The sequence below is a fragment of the Micromesistius poutassou genome, assembly GCF_964030765.1.
Source record: "Micromesistius poutassou genome assembly, chromosome: 15".
NCBI lineage: Eukaryota > Metazoa > Chordata > Actinopteri > Gadiformes > Gadidae > Micromesistius > Micromesistius poutassou.
The window spans coordinates 5,644,549-5,667,670 of NC_140285.1; the positions used below are offsets into that span (position 1 = coordinate 5,644,549).

General features: G+C 45.5%; 1 protein-coding gene across 1 annotated transcript; it reads left to right on the forward strand.

Moving 5' to 3' along the window:
* Positions 1–492: 492 nt before the first annotated feature.
* Positions 493–21,869, forward strand: LOC311359748 (pleckstrin homology domain-containing family G member 4B-like; the record flags this gene model as incomplete). The annotated part of the gene is made up of 24 exons (XM_084479793.1): positions 493–546; positions 5,780–5,977; positions 6,354–8,733; positions 8,834–9,037; positions 9,230–9,350; positions 9,723–9,816; positions 10,063–10,152; positions 10,316–10,432; positions 10,676–10,774; positions 11,176–11,327; positions 11,738–11,876; positions 12,123–12,245; positions 12,521–12,718; positions 13,121–13,788; positions 14,175–14,690; positions 15,758–16,007; positions 16,380–16,469; positions 16,784–17,083; positions 17,188–17,358; positions 17,720–17,897; positions 18,359–18,475; positions 18,969–19,256; positions 20,793–21,034; positions 21,831–21,869. 24 exons carry the CDS (start codon positions 493–495, stop codon positions 21,867–21,869), a joined length of 6,828 nt encoding a protein of 2,275 aa, XP_084335919.1.
* Between the last annotated feature and the right edge of the window lie 1,253 nt (positions 21,870–23,122).

Genomic DNA, 23,122 nt, shown 5'->3' on the forward strand with positions numbered 1-23,122 from the left:
TGTGTTTTCACACCTACCCTGCTCTACAGAGGGTGTGTCTATTTTCTGTATAATGGTGATGTTGTTGGAGACCAACTCGGAAGATGTTATGCAAGGTTTCAGGCTCATGTCAAATTTTCAAAATGCCCGCCTACTGTCACTCTTGGTTTGATTTGGCAGTGGTGTGTGTGTGTGTGTGTGTGTGTTTGTGTGTGTGTATGTATGTGTGTGTGTGTGTGTGTGTGTGTGTGTGTGTGTGCTTGTACCCGCGTCATGATCATCGTCATCCTCATCGCCGTCCCGGCCGGTTGCCTGCGTGTTTGCCATGCCGTTAACACCGTAATCTATTAAAACATTGAACTATTCCTGCTGATCCAGGGAGGGATTCTCAGTATTTGGGAGTGTGTTTCCTGTGTTGACCAGGGATACAGACAGAGTAGCTCTTCTTCTTGTCCAGGAGAGAATGATTCAGTTGTGGAGGGACGTGAACGGAAACACAGGACAGAGGGCTTAATGGCTCTGTTTGCTGAGCTGCAAATCATCGCCGCTTCGCTGGAACACCTGGATGTCAGTGGATGACGTGTATAACTACAGTCCACTGTTCATCCAAGGTGTATCCACATGTATTGAAGATATCACGCACCAACATAAGCCTCTGAGAACTATGCACCCTGTTTTCTTTTTTTCAACTGAAATGTAGTCAAAGGCCTAAATCAAACTATAGGCCAACTCTATAGGAGCTATAAGGAGAGCAGCAACATTTAATTAAACACATTTGTTTTGTGGTCAAAATTATAATACTCAGGGTTTAATTCAAAAATTAATTCCTGAAATACGATTTAATGACGATAAATAAAACTGTTTTTTGCATAGCTGCCAATACATTTGATTATCATCAAGTTATAGTTGTGAAAAGCATAGGTTGATTCAGGTTTTGTATATAGTAATTAATTTATATCGCAGATGTGGGCCTATTTTCACCCCACAGGCAGTGTGGCTCAGTGATCTGTTGAGTGGTGTATCCCCCTGTTATTACCGTAGCTAGGTAATGATTTCAGGCCCTTTATTATGAAATGTCAGTGTGCGTTACGCAGTCGGGGCAGCTGTGGGCTAATTCCAGATAAGATGAGTAAGCTAGTGAAAGCTAATCCACACTTTAATATAATAACACACCCCACACACAAAACACGACCACACACACACACACACACACACACACACACACACACACACACACACACACACACACACACACACACACACACACACACACACACACACACACACACACACACACAACACACACACACACACACACACACACACACACACGCACGCAAAAAAAAACAACCCTGTGACGTACCGTGACGGACAACACGTTTAAGCGCTTTCCTCCCTCATCATAACTACCTGATGCGTTTTTAAACGACATAAACACAGGTGTGGAAATCTCCTCACCACTTTGCCATCGTCTTGAGATCCCCGCTGTCCGCTTATCAAGGATATCATGATTAGTGTTTTCTAACAAGCCAGTCACCATTTGCTGATCGCTAAGGTAACTGAATACTTAACTCACCGTCTGCCTGAACGTCTGCGTGCGGTTGGCCTGGTTACCGGGATATAATGGTTGGACGCCGGTTTGATTTGGCACCCTGTCATGTCTAGCTGTGGCAGGGCAGTGCTGCTGAAGAACAGTGTCCAGTTGAAATAGTCTATCATACTAAACACTGGTCGAGGTATTTATCATGTATTATTTTGTATTTTCTGACCATCTAATTTATTATAATTTTAAATTATACTTTTGAAGGTTTTTTATACTATAACTACTATCAAATTAACTTGGATATGGTTTATTACAAACCGTTGAACAATGTCAATTTCAGACAAGCTTATAGAAGAAGGTAGCCTCCATTTTTATGAGTCATGACTGTTGAGTTCCCGTCACCTTAAACCATTTCTATTCATAGGTTAGCAGACAGGTCTCACAACTGGCAGCATTGTGCTCTAACATCTTAGTAATTGGGTTTGCGTGAACATAGCATCTTGTCTGTCACTGCCGGAGAATCTGCCGGAAAATCCCAACTCTTCCAGTAATTTGTGAATGAAACAGTGTGGGCCTACAATGTCCATGAACAGAGATTCTAATCTGACGTGATGATGTGAAGACACACCCACATTGACTATTTTGGATTCGTAGGACTAATCTTCTAATAGGCCTTCAATCAAATGATCCCAGCTGGCTATTGCCTCCTTCAGGCCACAAACTCATACATTTAGTCTATCTGGGAGTCCTTTCAAATATAGTATTAACCCTAACCCTAACCCAAATGTGATATTTGTTGGATTAGAACGTATCTCCAGTTAATTTTTGAGGATATTAATTTTCATTCTGTTTAGTTAGTTCAACACTAGACATTAATCAACTTAACTTCTCGACTCGAGATTAAATGTGACGTTATAATGCCCATAAACAGAATGTTTTTTTTGGTATGTGTTATAATGAGATTGTTCAGTTTCTCCACACTTTGGTGCTTTGCAAAATAATTTCCTTCTCAGTCATCACACAATGTATCACTTTGGCAAACATTGTTTTAGAAATATAAAATGTACACACAAAAAGGCGGTTCCTGGATACTTTGAACACAACTTGCTACAAGTTATGGATATCACCATATCAATATTCTAAAATAAAGTCAAGAATTGATTTTCCATTTACTGTTAGTCGTTTTGTTAGTCAGTTACAGACAAGCCATATCATAAATAACCTTTGCTCCAAATATTTATTGTGTTGTGTTTTTAAATCGTAATTTCTCCCTCAGCTTGGCTGTGAGATTGAGATCTGGAATGTGCAGCGTCTATTTCTGGGTTCTAATGGTATTGGAGGGAGACATTAGGATCTCCCGCCCTGGGACATCCTATCTACAGCAACAGGCTCATGGTCGGAAGGGTGAATGTTTATATAGATCCTAGGGAAACTGAACGCTAGCCTGGGTATACAAAGCCAAGAGAGAGTGAGGGAGAGAGAGCACCCTTACATGTACTACGCACTATACGACACACAGATAAACATCCGATAAAACACAAACATGAACTGACAGTCTTTCGGAATTTGGCAACCACATTTTTAAACATCCGCATTTCTTCGGGTGTCTCAAAATCATATTCTTTGTGATCTTTGGTTCCAGCTGTAATTTTGTTATTTGTTTTTCTTTTTCTATGTTTTTTTTAACACTCACACACATCCGTGTCCACAAATGGCCAGTGATGAAGCTAGCTTACATTCAAGCTTGGGCACTAAGTATTGCTCAAGTAGTTCACAAGTCGAGAATTGCACTTGGTGGGCTCTGCACAGCAGAGTTAAATAGCCAGATTTGAGAATGCTACAATAGAGGATATTGTTGCTATTTATGGATTTTTATTATTTTTTGTCTATTTGTATTTCTATCTTTTCTGAATCATTCATTAAACACCAGAGGCTACCACACTCGGTCTTTATTGAAATACTTTTCCAGGATAGTATTACCCCTTAGTCTTTACCCCACAGACTGCCATAACTGAAAACACAGCACAACCTTCAACAGTGTGTCCTGTTAAAAACATGCAGCAACTGTAGCCTAACATAGAAGTAACAGGGGTCAGAAAGGAATAACAACTGCTCATATTAAAACTCCTCTTTCTATTTTTTCTTTCATTTCTCTCAAAATTTATTTTGCTCTATCTATCTTACAAATAACAGCGAAATCCTCATCATCAACCAAATTTTTCTTCTTCTTCTCCGGCTGCCATCTTGATTCCCTCCCTCATCTAAAGGCTGTTGCTATGCCGTACATGTTAGCTATGCAATCTGAGATCTGACCGGAAGGATGTGAGTCAGACTGTAGTGCCTCGTTCCCTGGTGGCTGCCAGTTCACTGCGTCGTAAGCTCTGATGAGTCGACGATAAAGTCAAGTGATACAAAAAAGAAACACAAATATGATTGAGGGCTTGTGGCAGGCGGGAAACCATAGGACCAAGTCCTTAGCGCCTGTTAGAAAATAGATAGACTTGCTTCCCCTGAGCCGGTTGTCTGTGTTATTTCTCGTGACAGGTGCGGACACATAGAGAGAAAACAGACAGCACTAGATGGATTGGTAGAGAGCCAATGTTTGCAGGGAATGCCTATTAATCACAGCCCGTTCCATCTTCTCTTGTTATTCCGCTCTCTGCATATCTTCTGTCTTCTCTTGTCCCGTTATCCCACAGGTTGAATACGACCAGATCCAAAGAGAACAAATGTAAATAGACCATGTGGCCTTAGGAGAATGTGGATTTTTTTTGTCATATTCGTTCTCATACAGTGATCGCTTCTTGAAACTGTTCTTCACTATGTTATGCATGAGATATACGTTTCAGAGGTAATTTCCAGCTGAGAAGTGATTTAGAACGTAAAAATCCTTTCCATATACCATGGGTGTAAAAGTACACATTGTATGTTCAGTGAAGTTAACCTGAGGGGATTCAATTAGATTTTCCATTCATATCACATAACTGAACTATCAGATGTGTTTCAACTGTGGTTAAATGTGTGGATTTGGGTGCAAATGAAAGAACCACATGATAATGTAAGGAAATGTAAGGTTGATTTGCTTTTAAATATACATATTTTAACCTAGTTACTAGTCTATTAGATGTATTTTGTACATAAATGTATACATAACTGATCTCATACAGATCATATCTTTGTACCCCATGAATCAGTCAATGATTTGCCCCCACCCTTCACCACCACCTCTTACATTGACACCATTCCAGGTCCCCTAAACACTGTACACCGGGCCGCCCCAGTTTGAAGCCATAGTTACATTCACACTTCCTCTAGCGCCCCCTCCACCCCCTAACAACCCCTCCTCGCTCTGCCACATATCTGGACACAGCCTCAACCACATACATTAGCCCTCACTGCAGTGGGGGGACTCGCTGGAGGCTATATAAAGCAGGGCCTATAAGTGGATGGAGGGCCAAAAGGTTCAGGTCAAGGAGAATGTGAAACCACAGAGCCCCAGCTAGCAGCACTTTGAGAGAGGCCTCCTGGCATTCTGGTCGCCAGGATGATTTACCGGTGACAATGGTGTGATGGATGAGAGGCCTGGTTGGTTGGTTGGTTGGTTGGTTGGTTAGTTGGTTGTCTTTGGATCTTTGTTTGTGGAAGTGGTTTTGTGTGAACAATTTGAGTGGGTGTTAGAAGGTTAGAAATCTGTATTTTACTTTGAAAGAAAGGACTTTTGAAACTATTGACCATGACTGTCGAATGCTTTTCAATCTGATGCTATTGAGGAGTGTTTAAGAGGGTCATCGTTTGGAAGATTCATCCATCCCCTATTTAGCGATGATAAAGTAAAGCCATTGCGAGGAATATCCATGAAAACCTAACATGAATTGCATTTGCATAGCACACAGCAAGCATGAGTATGTTCAGCCAGTTGGGAAAAAAATTTGCTTTAGAATTTGCTTTAGTGTGTCATCGTTCTCAAAACATTAAGTTTAAAGCCCACGGTTTATAAAGAAGCTTTTGGACCTTCCACAGTGAAGGTCACAAATGTCTGGAGTGGGCCCTGAGGGCCAAAGAGAAGCCCCCTGTCAAACAAAAGCTCAAATAAAATCCTCATATACTTCCTTTTTTAAAACTGTCATTGACCTAAATGACAAGTAGTGCGTGTCTCCCAGACCCAACAACAACACCCACACACACAAAAGGCTGTGTGTTTGTTTGTCTTTAATTAGAGATGTGAAAGACGTGTTTGTTGTTCGCCTGTGCTTTCAGAACCCAGACTCTCTGGATAAGTCCATCCAGAACCTTCTGTCGGCCCTTTACCCGCCCTTTGAGGCCACAGCCCCCACAGTTCTCAGCCAGCTCTTCCAGGTCATCGAGGGTCGTTACAAAGGTGACGCCCTCCGATGCCTGATAGACTTCCTGGTTCCGGCCAAGCACATCTTGGAGAGTGTACAGCAGGCTGCCTGTGTAAGTCAGTGTGCATCCATGCACACAAAACCTCTCCTTAAACATATCATACTCCTATATTGTATAACAGCTTATAGGTTTACTATGCTCCATAGGACATGACAAGAACCATGGCCGTTTTTCTAACAGTATTGAATCCTCTCCTGTTGCTTAGGCCCAGTATTCAGATGTGATGTTCTAACATGATTGAATCCTTCCCTGTTGCTTAGGCCCAGTATTCAGATGTGATCTAACAGGATTGAATCCTTTTCCTGTTGCTTAGGCCCAGTATTCAGATGTGATGTTCTAACAGGATTGAATCCTTTTCCTGTTGCTTTAGGCCCAGTATTCAGATGTGATTTTATAATAGACTTGAATCCTTTTCCTGTTGCTTTAGGCCCAGTATTCAGATGTGATCTTCCTCTTTGAGGGATGGCCCCTGTGTTTGCGTGACCACGTCCTCATCCACCTGGCTCCGGTCCGACCCGTGCTGCTCAGGCCCGGGGACTTCTACCTGCAGGTGGCGCCCTTCGCCGACCAGTCGGCCCGCATCGTGGTGTGCAGCCTCCTGGAAGAGGAGGGGCTCTGGGTGGAAGCTATCGAGGAGACCCCCGTCCCCGAGACGCGCTACCCCTGTCTGTTCACCTCGGATTGGCTGCAGGAGGTCAATCGGGGTCGCCATGGAACCCCCCTCAGCCAGTGCTTGCTCGCCACTGAACAGGGCGTGGTGAGGTTGCCATGGAAACGCGTGGCAGCACCTGACTTTGTGGACGGACCAAAGGGTGTCGGAAGTAGAATGGCCTCCGTTCCCCATTCGTCACATTCTTTACCTACTGCTCTTTCTCTTTCTGCGCCTGTGCCTTATCTTTCCACTGCTGCTGCTGCTGCTGCTGCTGCTGCTGTCAAGACCTCTCCGCCCTTTCTGTCACATCCTGTCTCTCCTGTCACGCACGCTACGCCAAGACCCCCTGCAGACAACACTCAAACCTCAGTGTCGGAGCTCACACATCAGCCGCCGGCGGTCTCCGTGGAGACCAGAATTCGTCCTGCGAAGCACGGCATTGCAGTGTCCCTGCGATTGGTGGACACCAGCGCATCTGGCTCCTCTAGGCTGGTTAAAAAGACCGACGAGGGGCCTAAGCCCGTAGGCTGGGTGTCTTCAAATATCTGGGACAGCCGGTGTACCGAAGTCGGCACATGTCCGGCTGCACTTCCAAGTTCCGGTATTACCACTACAAGCATCGTGGAGGACGATAATAATACATTCGCAAGTATAGATAAGGGGGAAGCTGTGTTCCCGAGTGTACAGTCGGGAAGAGAAAACCACATGGGTACAATTGTACAAGGTGCAAAAGAGCCAGCCGACCACGCGAGGAGTGTTTGCGGAGCAGACGGGGACTACATCGACGTGGCGCAGGCAGCTATGCTTTTCGGAGAAGTCAAGGCACTTAGAAAAGAAGAACAAGAGGCACGAGCAGCCATGCAACCGGCCCCTCAAAATCAAGCACACATGCAACCATACGGCCATGCGCAGGTGCAAGCCGACCCCCCGGCACCACCCAAGTGGCCGGTCGAGATACACTCTCGGCCGCACACACAGTCGCCGGGTTCCGCACGCCATCCACCCCACGCCAGATCCGGGAATCCGGGAACGCCATTTAAACCCAACACGGAAAACGAACCCCTCCCCCTCCACCATTCCCAACCCGCCTATCCCCAAGCCGACGCCGGCGGCTCCCCCGACCCCCGAGACGCCTCGCACTGTGCCCGGAGCGTCCAGTTCTCGGAGGGGCCGTGCACCCCGTGCATGAGGCGGAGACACAGCGGGAAGGTCTCCAGAGCGCAGGAGCTACGGTGCCGCTACAGGGACTCCTACCAGGCGGCCATACAGAACCCGGTCGCTTTCGCCAGGGACAAAGAGAAGCTGGAGGCGTTGGCCGCGCTGGATGAAGACGGTGACGGCTCGCAGTGTGAGGGGAGGCAGCCTCCGGAGGGGGCGAGGGGCGATCCGTGGTTAAGCACCCAAAGGAGGTGCCTCAACCCTGCGATGCAAGGCCCGCCGAGTGCCCCCGTTTCTGAGGTTGTGTGTGAGGAGTCCGGGGAGATGAACGCTGTTACTCGGTGGCCTCCTGAAAACACGAACGCTGCTAACCGTGTGGATTTCAGGGACAGAACTGCTGTAAAGCGTGACCGGGTGCAAAAGCAGTCGACTGATTTGGGACCTCCTCTGGACTTCTGTGAGAGGAACACAATGCCATTTAAGGAGCCGAGGGATCCACACACTGTTAAATCCTTTGGTATTTTACACGGTCCAAACGGGACGAATAGTGAAAGAGGCCCAAGCATAAACACTACCAGGCCCGTGAGCTCAAGTGATCCCAAATGGGGAGACAGAGACTCTGCCAAGCCCGGTGGATTACCACCTAATTCAAGTGATGGTTTAGTCAACAATGTCAATATCAGTCAACCACATGGAGTAACGCAAAGAAGAACAGACACTAGTGGGATACCTCTGGGTGTATCTAAGTGTCCTGACATCATGACAAACAAGCAGGAGCCGGTCGAGCCAGATGGAAGATGTTCCTCGCTCTCCACCGCGGTGGTGGACACCTCGGAGAAGTGCGAACTGGTTATTGTGCAAGGCCAGAACGTCAGAAGGAGAGAGAGTACTGCATCCTGCGCCGAGGTTCCCAGGCTGCATGTGGTGAAGTGCAAAAACGCCACCGCCTTTGGGTTGGTTTCACCAAAGATCAACAGAAGAAGGATAGTCACAACAGGTCGGCATCTCTACGCTTTGTTTTATTATGGCTGTTTGCTGTTCTGTTTTATTGTACTCTCTCTCTTAAACCCTTTTGCAAATTCAAATTCATTATTTAGAAGCTGCACCACCTGCCAAACCGTCAGTCCCACTACCAGGGGCTGTGTCCCCCCAGAGTGGGACCCAGTCAAAGCTTTCTTGTGCAGCAGATATCCAGACGATCCCGCCACCTTGCTCGGCCCGACCCAGACCCGATCACCTACCCCTGCCACCTCCTAAGACCGCCATACACCCTCTCTACCAGGGGCTAGCATGTCTCACAGGTAGAGAACTTGAACAGTCCTAGTTCGTCAACAGGAACTGGGACTGAAACCATTCATAAAGACAAACAGCATAACAATTATATACCACAATATGATCAATTGATTACTATGAAAACGATGTTAGGGTTAGGTAATAATGGTTTCTAACTGCCTGTTGCCCGATGCCCTCCCACCACACCAACACCGTTTCAGGAGGCAGAGATCGTGCTGGCAGAGCGGTAGTGGAGGTCTATGGAGACCACCCTGGATGGAGATCACCTGGAACTGTCAAAGAACTCTGCCAGATGCTGCTCTACTTCCACACAGTTATAAGGTACACCGCCACAACCTGTCTGGACTAGATTAGGTTGCTATGTGTCCGAAGAATAATGAATGAATGATGGAAGGAGTTTATTCACTCATTAATTAACTATAACAAACAAAGGGAAGAAATGCAATAAGTCACATCTTATATCTTATCGACAAATGTCCTTTCATGATTTTAAAGCAAAAAACAATAATTGCATTTACTATGTAGCTGGTGTCTTCTTACATCATGTATTCTGCCATTTAAGAATGGAAAACGAAAATGACAAACTCAAAAACCCCAAAAAAGAAATAGATATTCAACCAGTATGATAGGACTGATATGTTTTTGCGGATGATTTTACTACTTTATTCATTTATTTATTGTGCTTGTATCCAGGCGAGAAGTCCGAGAACTGGGGATGGTGGTTGTGATCGATGCGCGGCGGGCACCGCCCCCCCCTCAGTACTTCAAGGCCATGACCACTCTTCAGGTGAGGACACACACACACACAGCATCAGCATGCCTTGGAGCAGAGCAAGGTCCTTTCTAATTGGTTGACGTCTCGTTGACCCCAGCAATAAGTGGTGCATTAGTGCTCAAGGATAATGGCTTAATGAGTCAGATACTGTCAGAGACCCATCATCGATGAGGTTGTATATTGACCGTGCCCTTTTGACCCTTTTCTAAACCATAGCAGTGATTGGTTGAAATCTAAATGTCTTCTACTTACTTCCAGGAAAGCATTCAGCATGCGATAAACAATGTTGTGTTACTGGTGGACAAGGACAGCAATCCTCGGCGGGAGAGATATCATACAGGAATACAGGTATTTGCTGTGGTTTTACACTCATTCTACATCAACAGAGTGCCAATATACAGGGTGTAGGCATCCCTTATCGTCGCTTAATCAGTTTATTGTTGTTGTCACTGTGCTTGTTCATCGGTTTTGTGTTTGTGATTGTGTTGTTGACTTGAAAACAAATATATAGAGCGATGTGCTGACCGCGACGAAAACCTTGTACAAGGCAGTAGAGGCTTGTCACCTGACCACCTACCTGGATGGAACACTACCCTACAGCCACCGTGATTGGCTGGAGCTACACCAGGTGAGACGTTACATCCTTGTGTGCACATAAGGGTCATTCACGTCATAGGAGGCTGTGTTATGTACCGCCAAAGACTCTTGACCTGACTTGAGGCAAGAGTGACTTGACGTAAGCCTGCCCTATTCTATTAAAATGAAAAAGTTAACTTCTTTATCCAGGTTATTTCTTTCCTACTGCTTGTATCTGACTTCTCCTTCACCGTTTCAACCTTCTCATGTTCATACATGAATTCTGTCACTCCAGAAACTCCACCTGTTTGTGTTGGATCTCCACGAGTCTTCCAGCCTGCTGCTGAGGGCCATCAGGAGGCTAGAGGAGAAGCAGAAGATGGACACTGTACAGGTTCGCAACCTTGTCATTATACCTGCGAGCGCTGCTGGACGGCAAAGTCCTCCATGCGTTATATACAAGTAATCACGGGGCTGCTTATGGCATGGCTTATGGTCTGTTGGTTTGGTTTATTTAATATGCTGATCAATTGTGTAAGATACTGTAGTGGTGAGGGTGTTAAAGCCGAAAGGTTCAAGGCTCAAACATCAATATCCTCAGTCCACTTGATGTATGTTCAAAAGTTCATTAGCTATATTTCCAAGCATATACTATGTCTCAATTTTCTTTTCCTAACATTATCCTAACAACCGACACTATACAGCTAACATGGTGTATGCAATTTAAATGGATTTACTTCAAAAGTAAGGCCTTTCTCGTTGTTTTTAATAAACAGTCTTGTTCTCCTCTGATAGGAAGTGCAGCAGTGCATCGTGGACCAGAGAACCCTGATGCGGGACGTGCTGGAGGACAACCGGGTGGTCGCCCTGCAGAGGGAGGGGGGCTCCACCCTGGCCCGGCTGAGGAGGGAGAGCGACCTCAAGTACCCCCACCGGGAGGACTTCAGGTAACCTCCTGAGTGGATTTCCGTCTCAGTGGTCCCATCGCCCTCTGTTCTCTGACCTTCAGTGTTATGTGTGTGTGGGTTGTGTTTACAATCTGAATCTCAGAATAATGATATTCAGAAGATCATCATGGTTATGGTCTCAGAAAAGATATTGGACTGAAGATCTCTTCTTGAATTTTCCTTTTAGTCATGTTGCTTTGCCTGAGGGCCTTTTTCAATGGGTGTTTGTGTCTGTTGTGTAGTTCTGCAGTCATTGTTAATGTTATGTTGTTCGCACATTTTATAAAATATCAAATCCAGAATCTGTCAGCTAGATGAGGACAGTTTGGACTTTTGCTGCATGACACAGACCAACCTTATAATGCACAACATGGTTCCTCACACGATTACCTCATGATCTTCTGACGCAGTGATGCGGTGGACTCGGTAACCAGCCTGTACAACTGTGTGGAGGAGCAGGCCCACGTCCTGGTGCAGAGGTCCAACGTGTGCCTGGAACACCTGGAGTACCTGCTGCAACTCAGAGAACTGGAGGCTCACTTCCAGCAGGTATTGTCTATGTAATGTATGGTTGGTTATATATGTGGTGGTATGGTATGCAGTTAGGGTAGGTGATTTAGATGACAAAGATGACTTTTATCAAGTCATGTTTGTTTAAATTCATTTTACACCCCGACAACAATCAATAAATAAAATGCTCTTCAGAAATATATATATATTCATCGTTTCGCTATAGGCGACCATATTATTGCTGTACTAAATTCACATTGTTCTGCTCTCTCTGTACCACTGTAGATCAGGGAGTGGTTCAGGGTGGAGGGAGAGCACCACCTGCTGGAGGCGGAGAGGGTGGAGGACTGTAAAGAGGGAGTGGAACAGACTCTGAACAGCTTCACCGCCTTCCTCTTGGAAGCCAATGTGAGTTTGTTCATGTGTTTCTTTCTCTAGTTATAAATGGCTTTAGTGGCATAGGGTCAGGGGGAATGAAACAATACAGTACAATTAAGGGATAATTAATTAATAATAATGAATAATAAAATATAACATGCTAACAATGTCAAAATGTATTTACAATGAGCACAGTACTCGGTTCTGTTTAAAGAAAACATGAATCGAATTATGAATGAAATTATTTTGAGCTAAATAAATCTCTTTCTCTCTGAACCTGGCGACACCTCTCTGGACCCCGGCAGGACCGTAAGCACCACGCCGCGGCCCTGGTGTCCGAGGCAGAGAGACTGCAGGGCTGCGGGCTGTCCTACCCTGAGGTCCAGGCGTTCGGTGCCCTGGTCCAGACCTTTAGAGCCGGCCTGGAGAGCTTCCTGACCAGGGCGGAGGTCTGCTGCAGGGAGCTCCAGGTCATGGTCGGTGTGTGGCACTTCTGTGAGCAGGTCGGTGGGCCCCTTCAGTGCTAGCTGTTGTATTTCTATGGAGGCTAATCAGTGCCATAGCAGTTTTATTTGAATCTGTGGAAAAGTAAAGACTTAAAAAAATATATAACATGTTAAAAAAAAACACTATTTTAGGAATGTCTCGAGTTCAGTGATTTGAAGTTGCAGAACTAAAGCGAACCCTAGTTGGTAGTTAATTTATATAAATCAATCATTGGGTTTTTGATATTCTTTCAAGCACTGATTGACTTTGTTGGTGAGTTTGATTCATGTAATTTGAATGTTGTAGTCAACATCGTCATTGTGCTTAGTAGCAGTTTGTGGCAGTAGGATCAAATGTTCCTATGGCTGTTTGACCACAGCAGAGAAACAATTCCAGACCTTCTGCTTCTCTCTCATCAGGCCACAGCCCTGGCTGGAGAGTGCATTGAATACCTGGACCAGAACAACCAGTCCATCGCTTCGCCTGCCAGCACCAGCACCACCAGTACCATGGCACAAGACCAGCTCCACAGCTCCGGTCAGCCAGACCCCTCCCTCGGTCCCGACCAGGGTCCGCCAACACAGGACCCAACACAAAACGACTGGTCCGCTGCTGGCTACGATTCGGCCATCCTCAAGTCATACCAAGAGCGCTTCCTCCTGTTCAGCCTGGAGCAGTTTCAGGAGGTCCGGTCTCAAGCCAGCACCCTGCAGGGCTCCAGGGGCATGCGGGCCTGGAACGTAGCCTGGCTCAAGTGCCAGGAAGCCAGGCAGCAGCTTCAGGAGAGGGTGCAGGAGGTGGATGAGGCCTACCTTCAGCGCCAGTACGCGGCCCTATTGTGCGACTGCAGGGATATGGATTCTGACGTTCTCCCGGGCGGCGAGGATATATTTCTACAGTCCACGCCGGGGCCAAGCCATCCGCAGTGGGAGGGGGTCATCTCGGGAGCGGTAGAGGTGGATAAGAGACGGCCCATACTCGGAAGGAGCAGCAGCATCAGCGTGGTGGAAGCTCACCTCCAGCCGGAGAACGCTGATGTCGACAGAAGTCACCAGGGGTCGAAGGTCGCCCCTGTCTCGCCACACAGGTGAGGTCTCCACTGTTGTGTTGTAGTGTTATCTCTGTTGTATCAACTTCGGCAAGGCAATGCTAAATATACGTAAACCACATGTTGTTGTTTTTTTTGTTGTAAATGTATGCATGTATTTATGGAAGCTCATTGCATTCACATGAGTAAAAATACTTAGAATTCTGAGATAGTATCTCATAATTATGACAAATTATCTAATAATGAGATAATGATCTCATTATCATGACATATTATCTCATAATTACGAGCTACTTATCTCATAATCATGAGATATTTAACTCATAATTATGAGATAATTATGAGATAATAATAATCATTATGTAGATAATTATGTCTAGATGATGATTCGTATCTGTAAGGCTAATCCAGAGCTCTTCCCAAAGGAGGGAGCAGGAGGAGGGCGGGATCAGACGGGAGACCAGCGGGAACAGAGCGAGGAGTGAGAGGGACGCCGCCGCCCTCTCCCAGTCCCACACCGTGGGCTGCCAGTGGTTCCCATGGGGACGGCGAGGCTTGGCAGCGCGACGGTCGCCGAGCGAGGAGTCCTGCGCCGCCTTCCCCCCGCCTCCGCCCGCCGAGACGCCGCCCCCTCTGTCGTCTCCGTCGCCGACACCGCCGCCCCCGTCGCCTCCGCCTCCGCCTCCACACACACCCTCGCCGGTGCGCGTGCGAAGCCCCTCGTCCTGCTCCCACCACGGGCAGCCCTCGGGCCGGATCCTCCAGGAGGCCCAGATGTTCCAGATCTCCCGCCACGGGAGCTTCTGCTCCCAGGAGTCCTACCAGCAGGCCTACCGCCTGGGGGGCGACGGCGGGGCCCTCGGGGGGGCCAAGCACTCCAGCCTGCCCATCCAGAGATGCGAGGGGCCGGCCGGCCCGGACGAGGGCCCCAACAACTCCCTGTGAGTCTGACGATGGCGATGGCCCAGAGTGGTTCTTTGTCTTTATGGTGCTTGAAGGTGAAGCATCACATCAGCGTTGATCAATGGAGAAACGTAATCAATGCAGTGTGTGACAACACAAAGGTCTCAGTCTGTGGGACTATGTGTGTTTTATTTGCCTTATTTACTGATGAGTATTTTATAGATTTTGATTTGATATGATCTGTCATATGCGCCTTGTTCTTTGTCTTTTAGCTGACAATGAAGTACAGGTATAATTCTATTTTATTTTGTACTCATTTTACAAAAATTTACACATTTTACAGTCTATTGTTGTACTTCATCTCACAACGATATACTGATGAGGGTTATTGAAGATGACCAAGCAAGCATCTTTTTATTTCATACTTCATATTAAGTAACAAGCCCAGTTTGTTGCATTCATAATCCTGCAAATGCAAATGCTTTCATCAGTGTCACCCTTGTCTTACCTCTTTTGGTGAAAGATAAGGACTCAACAGACTTTAATTGACCTTAAAATCTTTGAGATCATATCTTTAAGTTCTTTCATGAATCATGTATATATTTTACTTTTATTTTCCTTAATAGCCACTCTAGATCACATGTCACTTGAAAACATACAAAAACGTTTCTTTCAACCTTCATTCAACCTTTAAACCCATTGAAACTCATCACCATACAGCCATCCAAACCTCCTTAAAGGTCCCATATTATACCACCAGGTCTGAGTGTGATTAGCCATTACAAGCTGTTTTGAAAATCTGCATCACTGACATCACAAGTGGGCGTGTTCACCCACTGTATGTATGCTGGATAGATCAGTCTACCGGCGTACGTTGATAATCTATCCTTCATACATCTAGGTGGACACGCCCACTGGTGATGTCACTAGAGGCAGATTTTCCCAAACGGCTTGTCGACGGCTAATCACACTCACACCTGGTGATAAAATATGACACCTTTAAACCCATTGAAACTCATCACCATATACAGCCATCCAATCCTCCTTAACCTCCATGTATGGATCACCGTACTGACTGACGTGGCCCCCTGCCCTGTGCCGCCAGGCGGCTGCAGCGTGTCATGGAGGAGCTGGTGCACACGGAGCGGGAGTACGTGCGCTCGCTGGGCTACATCCTCACCCACTACCACCCTCTGCTGGAGAGGCCCGACATCCCCCAGGACCTGCGGGGCAAGCGGGGGGTGATCTTCGGGAACCTGGAGAAGCTGTACGACTTCCACGCCCACTACTTCCTCCCGGAGCTAGAGGACAGCCACAGGGAGCCCGCGCTGATGGCTCGCTGCTTCCTGAGACACGTGAGCATCTCGGGGGGGGGGGGATGGGGGTAGGGGTGGAGATGGTGGTGGTGGTGTTGGTCGTTTTTTAAGTGCAGAGGTTTGCCCCGTGTGAGGGGTCTGAGTGGAGTCTGTATGTAGGTTGTCCCGTGTTTACGTGCTTTTGAGGTGTCTCAGATCATGCTATGTTAATACTTGTTCACGCTGTATTAATACTCTGGCACCTTTCTCTCGCACTAATGCTCTACGCTGTAGGTATTGGTTCTGGAGTATTGGTTCGGGAACTGGACTATGAGGGGGGGACGGAGGCTACATGGTCAACATAGTAGTGGTCAATCAACGGGTCAGGTGGTTTATGTACTCATGTAGGAACCATCTTCGTTTCTACCACAGTGTGAGAGTTTTGGCCTGTATGCGCTCTACAGCAAGAACAAGCCCAAGTCAGATGCCTTAATCCTACATCGCCGCCATGACATCTTCAAGGTGGGATTATACTCACGTTCTGTTCTTCTTCCTTTCTTTCAGTTTATTGAATTCTTGTCCAAATACTGCTTGTCGTAATTGAATGAAAAGTGCATGCACTTAAAGTGGTCTTGTCAATCATATCATCAATAAATACTGATATTTATTGATCTTCCTTTGGGCCTTATATAATCAAACAGATGCCTAATATCAATATCAGCAAAATTAATTTTTTTTGGTGAATGACCTATGATGATAAAGACATGATACACATACACAGCTCTTAATATGATCACTAGAGGGCGCTAATGTCATGTTTCACATGCGCTCCACAGAGGAAGCAGCAAGAGTTGGGGGACATGATGGACCTCTCTTCCTACCTGCTGAGACCCATCCAGAGGATCAGCAAGTACAGCCTCCTGCTGCAGGACATGCTGGCCCTGGCCCCCTCACCCCACGACCCGCAGTACCAGCTCAGACCAGCAGGGGGCAGCGCTGGCTCACGTGTTCCCGATGTGAGTAGCAGCGACAGAGAGCGGGAAAGGGCGGAGATCCGAGGAGCAGCCGATCTGGTGAAGTTCCAGATGCGCCATGGCAATGACCTCCTGACCATGGACGCCATACAGGACTGTGATGTAAGATGTAATAATGGTAGACAGTGTGACAAGTGAATTACATGCAGGTTTTGTGAGAGTATCCCAAAAACTCTCTCTCTCTCTCCCCCTCCCCTTCCCATCAGGTGAACCTGAAAGAACAGGGCCAGCTCATTCGCCAGGACGAGTTCACCGTTTTCTTCCGGAAGAAGAAATGCATCCGCCGCATCTTCCTCTTCGAACACCTCATCCTCTTCAGCAAGACCAAGAGAAACGACGTTGGCAACGACATCTATGTCTACAAACAGTCCTTCAAGGTCGGTCAAATGAAAAGTGCATGTTTTTTAGGCTGTGACCATAACAATTAAAAAAAAGTGAGATAATTAACATTTCTCTTTGTATTGTATGTTGTTCCTCAATACAGTGCATATGTACATAGTACAAACATTCTAATGAAATACAAAATGAAACAGGCAAGACATGTAGGCATGTATATATTAAGCTTTCTCTATCATGTGGTCATCCCACAATCCACTCGGTCCCCGACTGCGACCCACTTACGGCTCAGGACACCCAATTTGGGAACCACTGGACGAGACAAATCAATTGCCCTATCCTCTTCTTATCCCTCTTCTCCAACCCTCTCCTCTCTGGTCACCGCCTGCGTTTCCCGGACAGACGTGTGACATCGGGATGACCCAGACCTCGGGGCTGAACGCGCTGTGCTTTGAGCTGTGGATCCGCCGGAGGAAGAGGGAGGACACGTATACCCTGAGGGCCCTCAGCCTAGACGTGAAGCGGGCCTGGACCTCCGACCTGGAGCGCATCCTCTGGGAGCAGGCCACGCACAGCAGAGGTATGTGCGTTCGTGCATGTGTTTGTGGGTGGGTGGGTGTTTTTTCTTTTAGATGATTGATTGATAATTTATTCTATCCCAAGGGGAAATTAAGGCGTTACGATAGCTCCTACTACAACTACCATCGAAAACTATTGTGTTTTCGATGGTAGTTGCTGTGTTTATTGTGCTATTGATGTTAAAGAATGACTTATGAATGAGCATGAAGCAGAGGTGTGTGTTCTTGTGTGCGTTTGTGCATGTGGGTGTGGGTGTGTGTGTTTTTGTTTTAGATAGATTGATAGATTGATAATGTGATAATTGATTCTATCCCAAGGGGAAATGAAGGCGTTACGACAGCTCACATCAAAAACAGAAACTATTGTGTTTTCAATGGGAGTTGCCGTGTTTATTGTGCTGTTGATGTTAAAGAATCACTTATGAATGAACATGAACATAAACGTTTGACCTGTGTGTCCCAGAGCTCAGGATGCAGGAGAGGGTGTTCATGGGGATGGGGAGGAGACCCTTCATGGACATTCACCCCAGCGAGGCTGCCATCTGTGACAGGGCCGTCCCCGGCACTCTGTCTGGGAGGAGTAAGCACTCGAACACCCCACCTGAAAACACACTATGTACACTGTATGTAACACACCAGGTCTCAGTGGCTGAGTGAGGAGAGTTGGCCCAGGAAGGTGTAGCACTAGGGTGGAGGGGCAGGATGGTGTAGTGGTGTGAAGTCAAAATTAAACCACATTTTTAAGAAAAGTAGATAAAAAAGTCTATCCATGCATACAGACTTTGTATTGCATTTGTATTGCCAAACCACCATATGACCTTCAATCAGAATCAGAAATCCTTGAAACCCTTGTCCTATGGGTAGCATAGGACATGGTGTTCTGATATAACAACATAAGTACAATAAGACAAATTTCTATGTGAGGACTGACTGCTCGGACTGCTTACAAAAAATCGTTCTTAAAAAAGTATTTTCCAGTTCTTAGCCGAGCCAAGTTCCAGTTAGGTTCTGGTACCTGATGGCCCGACGTTGCCGTGTGATATTGATGACGTCTTATCTATGTGTGTTGTCAGTCCCTGTGGCGTATTGTTCACACAGGGGTTTAGAATACCCACGGCCCAACTCTATCGGCTCCGGCAGCACCGCCTCCACCACCATCAGCCAATCATCCTCCTCCTCTGGACGGGGCTCGCTGCCTCCCATTGGCTACCTGGGAAGCCAATCGCAGGGGGCGGAGGGCCGTCACGCCGTGTGCTCATCCTCTGAGGCGCTGGCGGAAAACGAGCTGAACAATCTTCATCTTCGTCAGCATCATCTTCATCAGGACTGTGAGAAGAGGAAGATTGGTCGTCTTTTCCTACGTATGTTGACTTGTTTCTTAAAGGGGTAGTTCAGGATTTTGGACATCGGGTCTCATTTCCAAGTGAGCCAGTGTGTTATTTTTCATTGGAGACCGTTTTCAACACTTTTCATTCAGTCCTTCTAGTTGCAGAAATCGCTGGTGCTAGGCTAGCACAACTCAAAGGGAACTGCTAGCCTGCCAATAAAAACAGTTTTACCCACTCTAAAGTACACCCAATGCAAACCAATTATAATGCCAGACTATCGATGTAAATGTCTGTGTTGATAGAATAATATTAGAAATAAAACTATCCTTGTATCGCAATTATCACATTACATTTTGGGGGACTACTTTCTCAGCTGCGGCGGAATTTCACTTTGCTCCGGTGTAGCAACCAATTCACTACAGCAGAAGGTAAACAGAGAAGCGCACTCCAGGTATCAGTCCGCCGCTGCCGTAGCTTGCTTCCAACTACAGGGATTATAAACTAAATGCGATGTGATGCAAGGGTACGTTTATTTCTAACACTATTCTATCAACACAGACATTTACATCAATAGTCTGGCATTATAATTGGTTTGCCTTGGGAGTGGGTAAAACTGTTTTTATTGGCAGGCTAGCAGTCCCCCTCGGTCTCCAATGATAAATAACACACTGGCTCACTTGGAAATGAGACCCGATGTCCAAAATCCTGAACTACCCCTTTAAGTAGAAATATATGTATATTATATATGATATTATCATTCTGTAATGTCTGCCATTAATGAATATAGTTATTTAGTGTGAGAAACAGTTTAGAACCAAACCTGCATTGCAGCATTGCGACTAAATACATCTTTTTTTTTAAACTCTTTATTTATAGAATTTTTACATGTTTACACAAAGTACAAACAACACAAAGAACATAGTGTGGGGCACTACAGTTGAGCACATATAATTCCACATGTCCACGTCAAATGACCTTTAAATGTCCACAGACTCTCAAAGTGAAGAAGCGTCCAATTCTTCCGATATAAAGACAGTCCATTTCTCCCATTTTCTGAGGAAAATTTCTCCTTTAGATCTTAGAGAAAAAGTCATCCTTTCCATTGTAAAGATCTCCTTGATTATGTCCCTCCACTGTTGAAGGCTTGGAGGCTCAGGTTTGTACCAATTCCTTGTAACCGCTTTTTTGCAGGCAATAAACAATATTTTACATAAATACCAGTCCTTTTTTATCAATAACATCATCTCTTATTATACCTAAATACAGGACCTTAACATCAATAGGTAGATCGTATCCCAGAACCTTTTTCAAAATTAAACATATATTACTCCAAAAGATTTGAATTTTGGGACATGTCCAGAAAATGTGTGAGTGATTGGCATCCATTTGTCCACACTGTCTCCAACACTGTTGTTGTGACTTAGATGATTTACTTTTAATTTGGGGAGTGATGAAGAAGCGGATCAGGTTTTTCCAGGCGATTAAATACATCTTAAATGAAAAAATGTATTGCCGTCATAGTTCATTCATATTTTGTGATCCATTTCTGTTGTCGTTATATTTTACCAGTGGACAGCACAGAGTCCTCGGGAGACTGTATCAGCCCATTCAGCAGCTCAGAGCACAGCTGCCTGTCTGCCATTGGTGGAGAGGTAGTGGACTCCTCCTCCTCCTCCGTATTTGCATACAGCAGCACCAAGGCCCGCCCACCGCTCAGTCGGACACCCAGCCTCCGCATCAATGCCTCACCGGTGATGATCAGACGAAAAGCAATGAGTCTCCTCCAGTCCTCAGCCCTGGCCACATCTCAGGTAATATAACATCATATAAACGCGGGTCTGGACCAATCACTTCATTAAATATGGTCAGATTGGTCCATGTAATCAATGTAGTTCTTATAAGAAGGCGCTGAATATGGGAAACGACCAGCAGGGGCGGATAACAAGGCACTTTTGTGTGGTATCATATTTTTTTCTGATTTTTCTATTTCTTCCTGCATATTCATAGGAGCACGGCTGCATGCCCAGGGCCGTAGCCCATAAATTAGTGAGGTCCAATATTATCACGAGGCCCGGTCCGGACCTCGGTGACCTCATTGCTGGCTACGGCCATGCCTAGTCTGACATCGCCAGACCAGTTTGCACATGCTTATCAGTCTGGAACCCCCTTTTCCAGACTGATACGGGCCATTATCAACATAGTTATACGAAAATAAATCTGAACGCAATTGGAAAGACCAGTAACCAATCCGAGCAATGAAAACAAGACGCATTGCTCTCTTCAGAGAAAATAAAACATGATTCGTCTGGTTCCTGATGGTGTATTCAAAATAACCTGTGAATTTAATTATTTGCTAAGAAGCAGAATTATGCCCATGCACAGCTGAAATATCCAGATTCTCATTTTATAGCATTTTCCCCATTCACCCCCATGCAATCCTACACTTATAAGCACTCTGCCCCCAGTGCTCAAGCATGGTACTGCGTCCTTGTTCCTGTCACGTTAGGTCAACAGGAGTGGCATAGCTCTCTCTATAATAGCTCTGATGTAATGTGACATACCAAGAACCAAATATGTGATAGTGACCTATGCTCTTCTTCACACCAGGGTAGTGAGATCTTCATTGGGAAATCAACAGAGGTGTAAGATCTGGATGACTCTCTCCAGGTGAGAGTTTTATACTCAATGATCATCTTTCCCGGAATCATGTGTTATCATTTAAGTTCTAATGAGTGACCAGACAGGAACGATTTTGATGTGTTCAAACAGCTTAGAACTGTGTATCAATAATGTTTATGTTAATAAACTTGTCTCTATAATAACTTATGTGTCTATGTGTTTCTTTCAGATTGGTTTTGGGTCCTGTCTCCAACCAGACCTAAGACTGTATGTTACTTTAAGAGTGACACTGACTGTGCTGAATCAAACCATTTAAGAGGTCATATATTTCACATCAACTGCCACTCATTTAATATTATTATTCCACCAAATGTCTGCTGATATCTGTGTTCCATTTCACAAATCCTCCCAGTGATAGTGGACTATTCACTCTTAGCTCGTCCATCACATGAAGCGAGTTACTACAGCGATGGGAACTTTGTTGTTGGGAGGAGCAAGGACATCAGACTGCATCCTGACAGGACAACAGGCCATATAATGGTTTATAGGAGGCATGTTGCTCTCTTGCGTTCAGACGCAGTTCCTCTTCTACTTTTTCCCTCCCATCATGTCCCCATGGCTACCCTGTTCAGTTGTTCTCTGAAACGATTTCGTTGCGACGGCTGGTTTGATGGACCATGGTGGTCTTTGACAGTGGGGATTGCAGAAGTTACAGCATTCGGTTCTACTGATGGTTTTGTGAATGTTTTACAAACGACAGCTTTGACAGACTACAGCTCATGTGTTGGATCTTTGTACCATGCAGTATACTGTATTTCACATTTGCAACATTGTGTGTGTTGTTATCAGAGGTTATTTCACCTGTCTGATAAAATGTAGATAAATTCAGCATAATCTTTTAAGATTTAATTTATTGGTGTTTGATATAATTTTTCTTTAATGTTTGCTTGGATTTTGTTGGATCCTCTGCTCTATACCCTTTTTTGAGATGAAGGGAACAAAGAAGATAGTTTATTTAAATTGAAATAGTTCTTAATATATACTTTTTATGAAACCTCAAATTTGGTGGTTTTATCGGCTATGTTTTGTACTGTTTAGAATCCAAGATAAATACAATACATCTGTATAGGCTAATACAAGGACTTTCATACATTAACCATTTTATAAATAGACAACATTGAAATACCTGACTGTTTGGTAATACCACTCATCATTACCTCACCATGAAGTCATAAACAGTAAACTTATATAAAGCTATATTGTGTGCCAATGCCTTCTAG